At 41.2% G+C, this 14,918-nt stretch overlaps 1 protein-coding gene across 1 annotated transcript; it reads left to right on the top strand.

Annotated features, from left to right (window-relative positions):
* Window positions 1-9,447: 9,447 nt before the first annotated feature.
* On the top strand, window positions 9,448-12,855 carry LOC131426592 (lipid storage droplets surface-binding protein 2). The gene is made up of 3 exons (XM_058589449.1): window positions 9,448-10,075; window positions 11,517-11,954; window positions 12,022-12,855. The coding sequence occupies exons 1-3, from the start codon at window positions 9,919-9,921 to the stop codon at window positions 12,459-12,461; spliced, it is 1,035 nt and encodes a 344-aa protein (XP_058445432.1). The 5' UTR covers window positions 9,448-9,918; the 3' UTR covers window positions 12,462-12,855.
* The last annotated feature ends 2,063 nt before the right edge of the window (window positions 12,856-14,918 follow it).

Here is a 14,918-nt window from a genome sequence, read left to right as displayed (position 1 = left end):
CCGTAGCAACTGTGTCGGGTCCGGCGCACCTATGCATGCGCACGCCCGTGCTCAGCCATAGCCGAAGTTAACGCCGGAGAGCTCGGATCGGTTGGCTTGGCCGAATGCGGAGTGCCCTTAATGATAAGAAAACGCCTCTTGCAACAGAAGCATGAAACTGGGTCTATCGAACCCAAACGATTACAACAAAAAAGAGTTTCGAAATACAAATGTCTGTTGCCGAGAATGCTCAAGTAGCAACCAAAGTAGGCCGCTGTATTTTGACCCCATGGAAATTTGTTGTGTCACTCAAGCTCAAGTATTCGGAACGGATGCATTCCTCGGCCGTGTGATTCGACGGATTCCCGTGACTGATAGCTTTTTATTATGATACGTGTAATCACAGTCCCGCCAACCAATCTGCCTGTGGCAACAGAATGGACATTTGTGCGTTTATTTCCTCGGTAATACCCGCAACAACGTCGATGTCGATGTGGTCGAGAGACAAAGTAATCAAAGGGGTTTACCGCTATCTTCGCCACGATTGGACTTTGAACGCACTGAGTAACTCACCGGTCATGGCGTTTTACTGCACCAGACAGAAAATTGCGTCAGCTTGGAGTCACGTCCGCCGGAACTTCGCTCCCCTCACGCCATATGCACTAGATCAGCATACTTGTTTGTCATCTATCGGCTTCTGAATCGACTGACTCGGTGCAATCAGATCAGGTCATCAACGGTTATTACAACGCCGCCATTGGTTAGATTTCTGAGGGGTAAAAACGATGCGACCGTGGCCTTTGTGGGATCATTCCAACCAGGAAATCATGCCTTCCGAACAACCTTCAAACCATGACGTAGTATGAATTGAATTACCTCAACCGCGACAACACCGGCAACGAATTTATTCGAACATCATATGCGAAATACTTCGTTAAAACCCGTGACGGTCAATCTGTCGATCGTGCCTGTACGATTAGCACCCATTTCTACCCGGCGCTGTTATCAGCGTATATTTTTTGTTCTATTCTAACTTCGTTTGGGTCAAACGACGGTCATTTTTTTTTGTGCCCGACAGCCAACTCAACATTCTAATTTGGTAAACAACAAGTTCTGACAGTGTGTGTCCATCAAATGACTGTCTCGTGCAATTCCGACTGCCATAGCATAGTGAGAAATTTGTCGCACTGCCTTTGCTTTACACCACAGCAACCTTTGGAATTGTTATGCAAACGAACAGCATGTTAAAAAAAAAACAAATTGGTTCCAGTCGCAAAGTCCATTCGGAACTCAGAGTTGCTACATTCTCTTTTGCCATACGATGAGCGGTGTCACTTAATGCATTGTTTCTTTTTTTTTTTGAAGATAAATAGTTCGATTATAATATGAGGACTCAGGGTTGAAGTTATGGGGATAAACGATGAACTTAGAAGAGTTTGATAGTTGTAATGGAGATTTTCGTTCAAGTTTCTGTGGAATCGTTTATGTTTCGACAGGATACAGAACAATTTAGTAAAAAAGTTTAACATTCTTAAACTGCTCATTTCAAATGAAATACAATTTTGATACCAAATGATGATGATGAATAAGTAGATTTCTGACCGTTTAAAAGCGATGGGCAAAGTGTGGAAAATTTGGTACCACATGAATTGAATGAAAGATAGATGGAAACCCGAAAATTTGCTTCAAAGACACAAAAGAAAAACCGTTTTTATCGAATTGTGACTGGTGATTTGTTTTAAGAAAAACAAAATGATTTAAAATAACGGAAAGGAATGGAGTCATCAAACAAAACATTGCAATTGTAAGTATAGATTAAAATAATTCCAGATCTGGAGGGAGAAAAAAAACAAACACTAAAAACGGAAAGAAAACGAAAACTGGCTATAGATGTGAGATATCAATTAACTTCCGTTTTTGAGTTTTTGACCACTAATTTCTGGTACTTCCGGAACCGGAAACTGGGAATTGACTAACGTAACCCTCAAATTGAAACAATAGTGAGTCAAATATAGAACAATTTCTCCGTTTTTTTGCATTATCGCTCAAAATGACGGGTTGCAATTTCATACACTCTTTAACTGTTAGTACTTTTAAACGTTTGTTTCGTGCAGAATTCAGTGATTATTGAATGCTTTCGACTGTGCGGAAATTTATTGTTTTATTGCGTATCGAAAATGAATTGTCTGTGTGGGGCTAAGCCAGACAAAAAAGTGGGATTAAACAAGAAATGGACAAAACAGATCATTTCAAAGAACTTGTTTCTGCGAAAACCGAACGAGAACAAACAATTATATTTCGTCGGTAACAAACTCTTTAATAGTGTATGGAGTGATTTTTTAATATGTATTTCATTTTTGGGCATTTTTTGAGAGACAATTTTTACTGCATTCAAAAAATCAATTTTTTTACATTTTCTTGTAGTTTAACATTTCAAAAATATTGTGTTGATTCAGTGTAAATTTCCAAAAATATTTTTTTGCTCACTTTTTGAGAAAAAATTTTAAACGCGTTTCTCTGAAAACCAACCGTGAACACGATTCTTCAAAATCTACCGAACTGATTGTTTTCAAACTTGGAACACACTTTTTATTAATTATTTTGCGTAAAATCGCGTTTTTTGCTTAAATATTCCACGAACTGTTAAAAAAATCAAAATAATAACTTGAGAACGATGGAGAGGGGAGAAATAACTCGGTTTCAGCTGACTCTACGCCGATTTATCGTGTTCACCGCGCAACGTGATTCTCAAAAGAGGTTTTGGAGAATTCTCTGTTACCGCCTTATTTTTCAATATTAATATACAGAAATTTAACTAAATATTCTTTACATGATGCAATATAATGTAAAAAGAAGTTTGAATAAATTTGCTTAAGCGGTTTCTCCGTAAAATATTACAAAAAAAAAGTGTTTTTCGAATCAAATTATCCCTTACTCCCCCCTTAACTACTATGCTGACGAGTTGTCGTCTAAGTTATGTTTCACTACAATCAGAGTATTTGACTAAGCAGAACAACTTCTAGAATTTTTTCGGCCTTGCCTTCACGAAACATTTCCGAGCAACGCCGGGTAATTCAGCTAGTTGTCTATAAAATCGAAGGTAACAATTTATTTTTCAAGGGGATGAGTAAGGTCTAACACTTTCGAAAAATCATCTTTTTTTTGGATTTTGTCATAATAAAACATTCCAGGAATGTTTTGTCAAATTTTCAAGTCAATCGATGCATTCTACTCTTGGGTCTGTGCGCTGAGCACTTGCCTCTTGGCAGTATGAGATAAGAACGTCCAGAGATTTGACAAAATATTCTTGAAATGTTTTAATCAAACAAAATACAAAGAAATTTGAAAAAAAAAATTTTTTCGAAAGCGTTAGACCGACGACACGACCAGGCTCTTCGAAGGAAAATCGGATTAAAAAGTGTCCGTGAGCGATTTACCGTCAGTTACCACAAATATAGCGACCCCTTGTTAATAATAAAAATGAAATTCTCAAGCAACACTGTTCTGGTTGCTACGAATAGTTACCAAGGTACCCTAGAAATATAAATAAACAAATAAATTGAGAAAGTTCGTCTGAATTCGAATATCGCTAGATTGCTTCTGAGAAGTTTTAAAGATTATTGAACATATTTTTCTTAACAGATTTATAATTTCAGTTTGGCCAGATGGTGGGTAACATATATGCTTTGGTTAATTTGATTTCAAATCTGAACCTCCAGGAATTTGTACGAAATCTAGCTGTGTGTATTCCAGATTTCGTTGTGGAGCTCTACATGAACTACAAATGCGAACTGTACTATCAGTATACTCGAAAATTTTATCAAGTTACCATTTAATTGTTTCCTGATAAGAAATGGAGACATGATATGTTGAATGTAATGCCGTGCGATGGCGTTGCTGAGCTCAAGAATGATTTCGCCTCAAGCTAACAGGGTCTGCCTAAGTCGTCTTAATCGTTTTAATTTTACGTCCTATTTTTCTCGCACAAGTTTTTAGTAATATTTTGTCGGATCGTTAACCATATTCGATAGTATCAATTTCGAGTGTCGTGATTTCAATGGCTGAATTCGGATGGCTTTAACATTTTTTATTTCCATTGCTTTTCTGTTTAATCGAACCGAGTTTTCGATTATTTGATGGACATTGTCCAGTGGTACGAATTGAGACGCTCTTACTTGTTCAAAAGAATTGATGGACTTTATAGATGGATTTTTTTCAAGCGTAGAATTCGTCAAGCTAACTAATCTCCTTTGGTGCTTTTCCTATTTTGAAGGCCGTCCACTTAATTGGATTTCTGAGCATAGCCGCATAAGCAGACGATGCCGCATAAGCAGACGAGGCTGCTCGGCCATCCATGGAAGTTGACCATCAATGTTAACTTCCCTCTCTGAGCAGCATAGATAGCCGTGTAGTGTCGGTAGCGGTTTCCCAACTGCTAAGAATAACGCTACGGTCCACCTGTACCGGTGGTATAAGTCCACCAAACAGGTAAGCCGTGTGGCATCCGGCGGAATTATTTTTTACCAAGAATTGATCCACTGGTTTCCTATTCCATGTCGTAAAAGGCCACAAAAATAGGAACTCCTAAGTCAAGGTGTATTTCCGTGCCGATGGCTGAATGGCTGCAGGAGGTTAAACATTGCAGTCGTGAACGGAATATCTTGGGTTTTTCCCTTACTGGATACACGCAATGCTTAGCAATCAACTTCTTTGATCATCGCTTCGGCAGGCCAGAGATTAGAAAGCTGAGTGTCTGTGGGTGTCCTCAAGGTGGTGTACTATCCCCACTTTTATGGAACCTAGTCGCTGATAGTTTGTTAAGGAAACTTAATAACCTTGGATTTCCGACTTATGGTTTTGCCGACGATTATCATATATTGATGACCGGTATAAGCATTAACACTCTCTTTGATTTAATGCAGCAAGCCCTGCGATCTGTTGAACAATGGTGTTGTCAGGTTTGGATTATCTGTAAATCCGGGCAAAACATCAATGGTGCTTTTCACTCATCGTAGGATAATTACAGGAGCTCGTCCGTTGCAGTTCTTTGGTTCAGGGGTCACTGTGGTCGATCAAGTTTAATACGTCGGGGTTATTCTTGACTCAAAACTGAATTGGTCTGCTCACATTGATTTCAGGATTAAAAGAGCTTGCAGGGTATTCGGCCAATGCAGACGAGCTTTTGGAAAATCATGGGGACTCAAACCCAGATATATTCATTGGATCTACACAACTATCGTTAGACCAATTTTAGCATATGGATGTCTTGTATGGTGGCAGAAAGGAGAAGTCGCGACAGTTCAGTCAAAGCTAAATCATCTCCAAAGGATGGTCCTAATGGCGATGACAGGAGCATTCACGACAACTCCTACTGCTGCTCTAGAGGCGCTACTGTGCATTAAACCACTACATGTGTTCCTAGAACAAGAAGCATTATCTTGTGCATACCGTCTTAGGGTTACAGGGCTTTGGAACAGTAACCCATTAGAATATGCTACCAGTCACACTCGCTTGTGGTCTCAAATGGTTCCGTGGGATGAGTATTTACTCGCTCCTAGTGACCTAACTCTCACATGCTGTTTTCCTTTTAAAACATTCAATGTGAGCTATACTCTTCGTTAGGAGTGGTTGTCTGGTTGTCTGGAACGACAACTTGATGAACACATAGTTTGTTTTACGGACGGTTCTCTGTTGAATGGTCGTGCTGGTGCTGGTATCTACTGTCGTGAAATAGGCTGGAGCAGTCTCATTCACTTGGTAGATACTGTACTGTGTTCCAAGCAATCGGCTCTTCAGCAGAGGATCTGTGGTAAACGTATTTATTTTTGTTCCGACAGTCAGGCAGCCTTAAAAGCACTCAGTTCGAATGACTCACGGTCGAATCTAGTGATCGCATGTCGAACTCAAATTGAAGACCTCAGCATTTCAAATGCTGTTTACTTCATATGGGTACCCGGCCATTCTGGTATTACTGGAAATGAATGGGCTGATGAGTTGGCTAGAGCTGGTGCAACGAATGATTTCGTTGGTCCTGAACCAGCTTTACCACTTTCAACTAGTTGGATAAAGCACAAGATACGTTCTTGGGCTGCATCCAAACATGCCAGCTACTGGCGCAGCTTGCAAACTTGCGCTCAGACAAAAGCATTTCTACCAGATTTAAATCTGAAAATGTCAAAGTGTCTACTGCATTTCTCCAAGTATCATTGAAGTATTCTGGTCAGAGCTCTGACTGGACATTGCAAACTCAATTATCACATGGCTACTATTCAACGTGCTGAGTATTATTCGTGTGATTTGTGTGAATGCGATTATGGTACTTCATATCATCTGATATGTAACTGTCCCGCATTGACGCAGCTACGTATCCGGGTTTTTGGTTCTCCATACATGGTTGAGTCTGTGTATGCGGAGCTAAAATTGAAGGATATTCTCTCGTTTCTCACCCAATGTGGTAAGGAGCTATAGTCAGAAGGGTTCATCGTTCTTCCTGGAGTGAATGAATCCCTTCTGTATTCACCTTAAATAGGGTTTGGCAGATTGTTTGGCATCCTCTGGGGGGTACCGCATTTACTTCTGCTCGTACATACTGCGAGTCGTTCTGCATTCTTCCGGGAGTGCAGAATGGTGTCGCTTTTGTAAGATCTCTAAATCCTCTCGGGGGTTGGAGGTTTTATTAACAGCAGACTGTTCGGGACCTCGTAGAGGTTCATAATTTCCTTCTGCTTCCACTAAATGTGATCCTCAGCAGATTGTTCAGCATCCCTTAGGGGTGCAGAATTTACTTCTGCTTTTATGTGTTTTTGTGTCGTCAATTTTTCCCATCCTCCTAGTCCAACCCTTACCATTTCCTTTCAATCCTTCCCTCTTATATATCGGGAAAATGATGCTAAAAACAAATTGATGGCAAGGCACAAATCTCCAAATATCAAGGGGAACGTGCCATTTGAGCCAATTTGTTCTGATTCCTGATTCCTGATACTTGTTCAAAAGAATTGATGGACTTTATAGATGGATTTTTTTCAAGCGTAGAATTCGTCAAGCTAACTAATCTCCTTTGGTGCTTTTCCTATTTTGAAGGCCGTCCACTTAATTGGATTTCTGAGCATAGCCGCATAAGCAGACGATGTTGAAGCCTTTTTAACAAAAATCGTTAGATGTGATATGAGCTAATCGTTAGATGTGATATGAGCTAATCATTAAAATTAAACCCATAATACATTTATATTTGCATTCGTTTTCTTATTTTGTGACATAACACATGGATCAATAAGTCCCGAGATTAACAATAGAAACAACATCTTTTGGCAAATTTTTTTTTTATTCATCAACATTATCACCTTTTAGGGTGATACAATGGTTCCAACGTTTTTCCAATTTTTCAATACCATGTTTATAAAAAAATTTATCTTTCGCTTCAGTTTCAGCGATGACCTCCTCATTTGAGCCAAATCTTTTTCCCTGGAGCATTTTTTTAAGATCAGCAAAGAGCCAGTAGTCACTGGGGGCTAAATCTGACGAGTATGGGGGGTGGGGAAGCAGATCAAAGCCCAATTCGTTCAATTTCGCCATTGTTTTCATCGACTTGTGACAGGCTGTTTTTGTTCCATCGAAAGCAATCGCGGCACCCACTTGGAAAAAACCTTTTTCATGCTCAATTTTTCATGAAGGATAGTAAATACACTTCCATATGATATCTGTGTCATCTCATCAATCTCACGGAGCTTCTAATTTTTGTCACTTCACTCACATTTTCCGGTGTAACGGCTTCCACAGGTCTACCCGAGCGTTCCGCGTCATTTGTGTCGGCACGACCACGTTTAAACTCGGCGAACCACCGACAAATCGTTGCTTTTGATGGACAAGAGTCCGGATAACATTTTTCAATCCATTGTTTCGCTTGCACGGTGTTTTTACCCATTCAATACCAATGTTTTAACAAAACACGAAACTCGATTTTTTCCATTTTTTAAACAAACTACAAAACGACTTTACTCCAACCTCGATAACTCAGCTGTTTCTGGTCGGATCGACTTAAAATTTTGACCCGTTTTAAGCAAAGGTTAGTACTAAAGAAAGACGTGGTTACTGGTTTACTACGAGCGCAATCTCTGCTTTAGTCTCGGGACTTATTGATTCATGTGTTACCTTATGATCAAAAGAGAACCGGAATTATCATTTCAAAATTCCCGAGCATGTCCAATCGGTAAACTTTTATTCTCTCAACGTTGGCAACACTTTTATACACATTCTGTTAAATTTTGACGCATATGTACGATTAGTTTTTGTTTGGGATCTATACAAAGAAGTTGGAAAATTTTCGTGTTGCGATTTTTATAATGGATGGTTTCGGCTCGCCTTCGAAGCGCCATTCGGTCGATTGTTGTGCGGTTTCAACGTCATAGTTATGATGCATTCGATGAATGTGGGGTCACTATCTGCGTTGGAAATCATCTCTTTGGCCACATCAACACGACGCTGTTTTTGAATGAAATTCAGCTTTTTTGGCAACAGCCGAGAAGCGACGCGTTTCAAACCCAAAACATCAGTTAAAATGTGTTCGGCTGATCCATAAGAGATGCCCAACAACACAGCAATCTCTCTAATCGGTACAGAACGATTTTGCAACACGATTTGCTTCGCCGATTCAATGTTTTCTTCAGTAACAGATATTGTTGGGCGGCCAGTGATCTCATCATAATCCAAGCTTGTACGACCACCTTTGAAGCGTTTATACCACTCGTATGCCTGTGTTTTTCCTAGACACGATTCACCAAAGGCCTTTACTAACATTTTCAACGTTTCGGAACACTTAAATCCATTAGCAACACAAAATTTGATGCACGCACGTTGTTCTAAATTTTCATTCATTATAAAAATCGCCACACGAAAATTTTTCCACTTCTTTGTACAGACGCCAAACAAAAACTAATCGTACGATATGCGTCAAAAATTGACAGAATGTGTATAAAAGTGTTGCCAACGTTGAGAGAATAAAAGTTTACCGATTGGACAAGCGCGGAAATTTTAAAATGAAAATTCCGGTTCTTTTTTGATCATAAGGTATGATAAAACCGTGAAGTATTTCATCATTTACACTCATTGAGTTGTTTTTTCGATTCACATTTTTTAATTGAACAACAAACGTAACCAAGGATATCGTTATTCTAAAATCAACAGTTTATCAACCTGGGTTGCCAGTTTCAAACATATTTACCAAGATGTCTCATTTTGACATTACGAGTTACTGAGAGATAGTTAAATGTACGATACAGTTTTAAAGGCGAGTGGCAGGTCGTGTCGTCGGTTAGACCCTACCTCTACCACGCCGTTGTAGGAAGACTACAACCCTGTCTGGTTTCTGTTAGCCACCCGGCAAATCCTTATCGTACATTCGGGCTCGAAACCTAAAACGGACAGATAACATCGAACTGTGTGGTATAAAAACCAGGCGTCGCTTCTAATCCAGAATCATTCGAGTAATACTAATAAAAGTGCAAGAGTGATTTGGCCGGTGCATGCTGAAGTACAGTGTAGTACACTGAGTAAATTACATTGAAAGTCAGTAGTAATTCGGTCCGGTTCGTGATAAGCGGAGAATACAGTCGGGTGTGAGCGTGCTGCTGTTGATAGTAACCAATCAAAGAAGATACACGATCATCGTGTGATCGACCGCTGCCCGGTGAGCGACGTGAGCGACGTTGAGCAACTCCGGAGAGGACACACACAATCCCGTGCGGCTGGCTTATAGGAGTGGTACAAATTGATTCGCCATTCGTCCGGTGCTCATTCGATTCTGGAACGTGGTGAAGTACGGTCGCTCTGTGAAATAAATACCGAATAGCTAGTCTTGTTATCAGTTTGTTACTTTGAGCCAAAAGCCAGTGAGTGAGTGTTTCATCAGTTGTGAACGAAACACATTGAAACTAAATTCGCAGAATGTCAGGAAAAGTTGAAAACGGTAGTGCCGCGAAACCGACCGGCGTTGACCAGACAGGTTTGCTGCCGCATCTAGAGTCCCTTGACCGCATGCTGAAGTTGCCAGTGGTGGATGCAACATGGCAACAGACCCAGAATGTCTATGGCAGAGTAAAAGGTGAGTAATGTTCTAGAATAAGGGCGACTGACAGAGCCCCCGAGTTTCAGCCAGCCACGTTGCCAGTCTTTAAAGATGGCGGGTTACTTGAGGTACCCTCGCCAGAGCTCCAGAGACAAAGTGCATACGAGCGCAACAAGCGAAGGAGGCCATGTTTCTTTCGACCGACTCGAGATAGTGTCCGCTCGCGCTTATATAATCAATTCATTTGACATTGGGGTCATCTGTGTGCGAACCAGGCGCACAACAATAGACCGATATGAAACTTCGATTGATCGCAGCACCACACTTACTTGCTGCTAGCAGCGATCGGCACCAAAGCAGCAGTCTGCTATATTCTTGAACCACGTGACCTCCGGAGAATGCAGTTTTTTTTTGTTGCTTCTACTGCTGCGATAGTTTCCCGTGAGATTTTCGCGTCAATTGGCGATGTAGTACGTTTTACGATTGACGTCACTCGATGCGGCGTACTTTGGACTAACTTGTTTCGACCATAAATTCGCGGTAGAGCAGACATGCCTATTCTAACCAAGTACGACGGGCGATGTCGGTGAATAGAATTTATTTATTTTTTTTATGAAATCGAGCCGTTCTGTTTAATCCGCTTACTGAGGCAGTAAGAATGTTCGAAAACAAACAAAAATGTGCTAACATCAGCATGACTCACTCTGGAAAATAATAACCAGGATGGTCTGATGTTACCTGTCACGAACGGGGTTTCGTCAGACGTTTAAAGCTCTTTTTTCAAAGCCTTTATACTAGATAGTTTTTTTACGATTACAAAAAAAAATCTAACCGCAAAAATATTAGCGAAAGGGAGAACGTCTATGACATAGAGAGAACTCTAGAAGGGAACTCCGAACATAAGCCAACCGAGCAGGGAGCCGATGTTTTTTGAAACGGTATATGGAAAAAGCAAGAGTAAAAAAAAAACCGGAATAACATCCCTCGCGCGTCTCGACTCAGTCACGGGCCAACCAAGCGCGTCGCCGCCTACCGAGACCAGCAGCATGTTGTTTTCTTTGCTTGTTTGAATCTTTACGATACTCGCATCGACTGTGTGTACTTTGGACTCATTTAAGCGATGGAATTGACTGAGTGTTGCTTTTATGTACGTCTCGCTTGGGTAGGGTGAACGAATATGATCTAAGCAAACAGAATTTGTTCTAAAATATTATTATTTAAATCAAAATACGATTGTTTGAACCAGTTTTGACAATGGCGAACTGTCATTCAATTTAATCAACAAAGAAATTCCTAAAGAAAAAAAAATCCATTTCATTTAAACTACTTTCAAACACTTGACGCGGCAAACACAGCAGCACCAATGACATTCCTTATCAAACACACACGTTGCGATAAGATTAGTAATGCTCCAATAAACTACGCATTAACAGTTTTTTTGTTGTACTAACTTCCGTTTATGATTCTGTTTCCGTAGACTGCAATCCACTGTTGACGTGGGCCCTCGGAACGGCCGAAGATGTGGTGCACCGTGCAGTCAACATCTCGGCACCGTTGGTGCAGAAATTCGACCGACCATTGCAGCTGGTCGATCAGACGCTGGTCAAGGGGATCGACAAGCTCGAGGTGAACGCACCGATCATCAAGGAACAGCCGCAGGAAATCTACAATCAGGCCAAAATGAAGGTACTGGAAACGGTCAAGCCGTACACGGAGAAGGTGTGCGAGATGCGTTCCGCTACACAGCAGCGTGCTTCGTCGCTGAAGGATCTGTCGTGGAAGAAAGCCAACGAAGTGCTGGCAACTCAGTACGGAAGCATCGCGGTATCCGGAGTCGATACCACGGCTCAGCTGGCCGAACGTCTGTTGGATTACTATTTCCCGAAGAGCGAGGGCGACATCGAGGACGATAATGGTAAGTCGGTGTTACATGGTAAATAAACACTTGACTGGCATCCTTAACCTTCTTCACTTCTTCCCAGCTGCCATCTCTGCCAAGGACGATCCCGTGCTGCACACCGTACAAACCGTTGGCCGTCTGTCGAACAAGGTCGCCCGTCGTGTCTACCGGACCGTTTCGAAACAGGTCAAATCTCTCCGCAAGGAGGACGTCAAAGACTACGTTGCCACCCTGATTGCCGTGCTTCGTCTGACGCAGTACCTGAACTTCATCAATGAGAAAAATCAGCAACAAGCCGTCGAAGCTGCACCGAATTCTTCGGCAACCACGGCGTCCGATGTGGTGGCCACCACCAACAGCAGCCAGACACTGAAGGAGAAGCAGCAGAAGCGACAGCAAACTTCCTCATCCGCCTCATCTACCTCCACCACCACATCGACCATTTCCGGTTCGGCGACACCAAGCGATGCATCTTCCAACAGTAGCACCAGCAATGCACCGAAGGAGGACCAGAAACAGTAATGGGAACCGGGGGGGTGCCCTCGAGGAAGTTATTGAACTGATTAACTAGTAGAAGATTTATTAGTTTGATATGATTTTCGCTATTTTAAGTCGTGTTTGCCACCTGCCGGAAGATGAATTCAGCGTTGAATTTCTCTGTCCAGCCGGTCCTTTCCAATTTTGGTTGATGCATGGGAACTGTGAATGACTGGTGTGTATCCGTTGTATGATGAATGTTTCTGTTGAATGATAATCTATTTCCCCGGGGAGTTTAAATTTAAGAGAAGTTTATATTTTTCGTCTGTTAGATAAGCAATGTATGTTTACAAGAGCTCTATTATTGTTTACTCATTCAATCATAACTGTTTAAAAATAAAAATTTAATACATTACAGGTTATTGTATACAATTCTAAACCGAGTTTGTTTACTTCTTTGGTTGCTATGTCCCTACCGAGTTCCGATAGACTAGAGACCTTCGTTCACGTTCCATTATTTCTGGTAACCTCATCCATCATCCGATAATTGGCGGAATGGGAATTTTTATATCTTACAAAATTAAGCATTTGGAGGTGACATTTTGTTAACTTGGCCCTTATCAGCTACCAGATCGATCACGACTTGTGCTCTGAAAATAGATCCCATAAGCGGTTCCGTTGACGTTGTTTGATTGCACCGGTTTGTACTTTGAATCAAGTGTTTGTGATAGCCAGGGAAAGAAATGTGTCACTTTCTATACATTATCAATATCATGCATGCACCGATGCAGTGATGTTGAAAAAAATAATCTTAACTCCTTTTCTTTTCGCGGTACACAAAGATTGTTCCAACTGTCCAAAGGTTGAAGCTTTGGTCAACTTTAAGACCTTAATCCGTATTATCTCGATCGTCCCGGTTCATCGAACGGTTGTCGTACACTTCCCCATATCCAATTTAGCTCAACATTTTGCATAGGGACTTTTTTTTTTTGAGTTGCTTAAACTTTTGAGCATTATCGTTTTACGAAATTAGAGATGACCCCTAAACAATGAACCAATGTCGTCAATTGGTTTCGTTACTTTCGGCACGTCAGAATAGACATTGCACAATTAGTGTAAAATAAGTGCGTTGTAAGTAGCAACGACTTTACGTCTGCTTAGCGGATTATGTTGATCCGCGAGGTGGCATTAGTAGATCAACATAATCTGCTAATGCACTGATGAGCTGAATGCGAAACGTTACGTCATGTGCACTTTAGCACAAACTGGAACCCAAGAGGTTCCAAACCCTCAAATGAATGAATTCCTATTTAACAGACTGTAGCGATGGCGGAATAGAAACTATTAATAATCCGAAGGTGCCTAACCGGGTGAATAAGATGGATGGGGAAGCGATCGAAGCCTTAATCGTTAATTTCGGCTCAGGTTTGTTTTTTTCAATAGGGATCTCTGAAAATGGTTTTTTTAAAGTGTAAAGACTGTCCCAGAAAGTATGGACGCAACCAAAAACCGCTGCCATTTCGGAAGGGTTCAGAATCTGTCAATTTTTATGGCTGCGTCCTGTTGTTTACAGTTTCTTCTCTAACCACTTGTGCAGTTGTTTATTCGTTCTCATTAGTTTGTTTCGAGATGCGTGGACTTTCAGGAGAACAACATCGGAAAATTATGTACAAATGGTGCACAGAACTGTCACTGAGAAAGATAGCCAAAATGGAAGGAGTAAGTGAAAAAGCCGTGCGAAATGCAATCAGGAAGTTCGGTAATGATAACACCTTTGAGGATAAACCGAAAACGGTCCTGCTAACCCTCAGTTGGATAAGCGTATACTGAAGGCATTCGAGCAAAAGAAGGAGGTTTCAGTTCGGGATGTGGCCAAAAAAGTGGGCACTTCGAAGTCAAATGTTCTTCGTGCTAAGGAACGTTTGAATCTTCGAACCTATAAGAAGCAGAAACAACCAAAACGTAGTCCGAAACAAGAAGCATCGATCAGACCGAGGGTTCGAAAGCTGTACGATTCTTGCTGGAAATTTGAACTGCATAATCATGGACGACGAAACCTACGTGAAACTCGATTACAAATCCTTGCCGGGACCACAATATTATACGGTGCGAGAAGGGCAAGTGTTAAACCAGTCCGAGACATCGATTGAAGTCAAAAATTTGATAAGAAAGCTATGGTCTGGCAAGCAATTTGTAGCTGCGATAAGATTTCGAAACCCTTTATCACTACTGCTTCAATGAACAGCGGAATATACATCAAGGAATGTTTACAAAAACGACTTCTACCCATGATTTGAAGCCACAAGGATCCTGTTGTCTTCTGACCAGATCTTGCTTCTTGCCACTACTCGAAATCAACGGTAGAATGGTTTACTACCAAAAATGTCCCTTTCGTCCCAAAAGACATGAATCCACCAAATTGCCCACAACTTCGACCAATTGAGGAATTTTGGGCATCAACGAAGGCATATCTTAGGAAACATGACGAAACCATTCAACATT

The sequence above is a fragment of the Malaya genurostris genome, chromosome 1, assembly GCF_030247185.1.
Source record: "Malaya genurostris strain Urasoe2022 chromosome 1, Malgen_1.1, whole genome shotgun sequence".
Classification (NCBI taxonomy): domain Eukaryota; kingdom Metazoa; phylum Arthropoda; class Insecta; order Diptera; family Culicidae; genus Malaya; species Malaya genurostris.
Note: the sequence above shows the minus strand (reverse complement) of the source record. Positions and strands in the feature narration are given on the sequence as shown.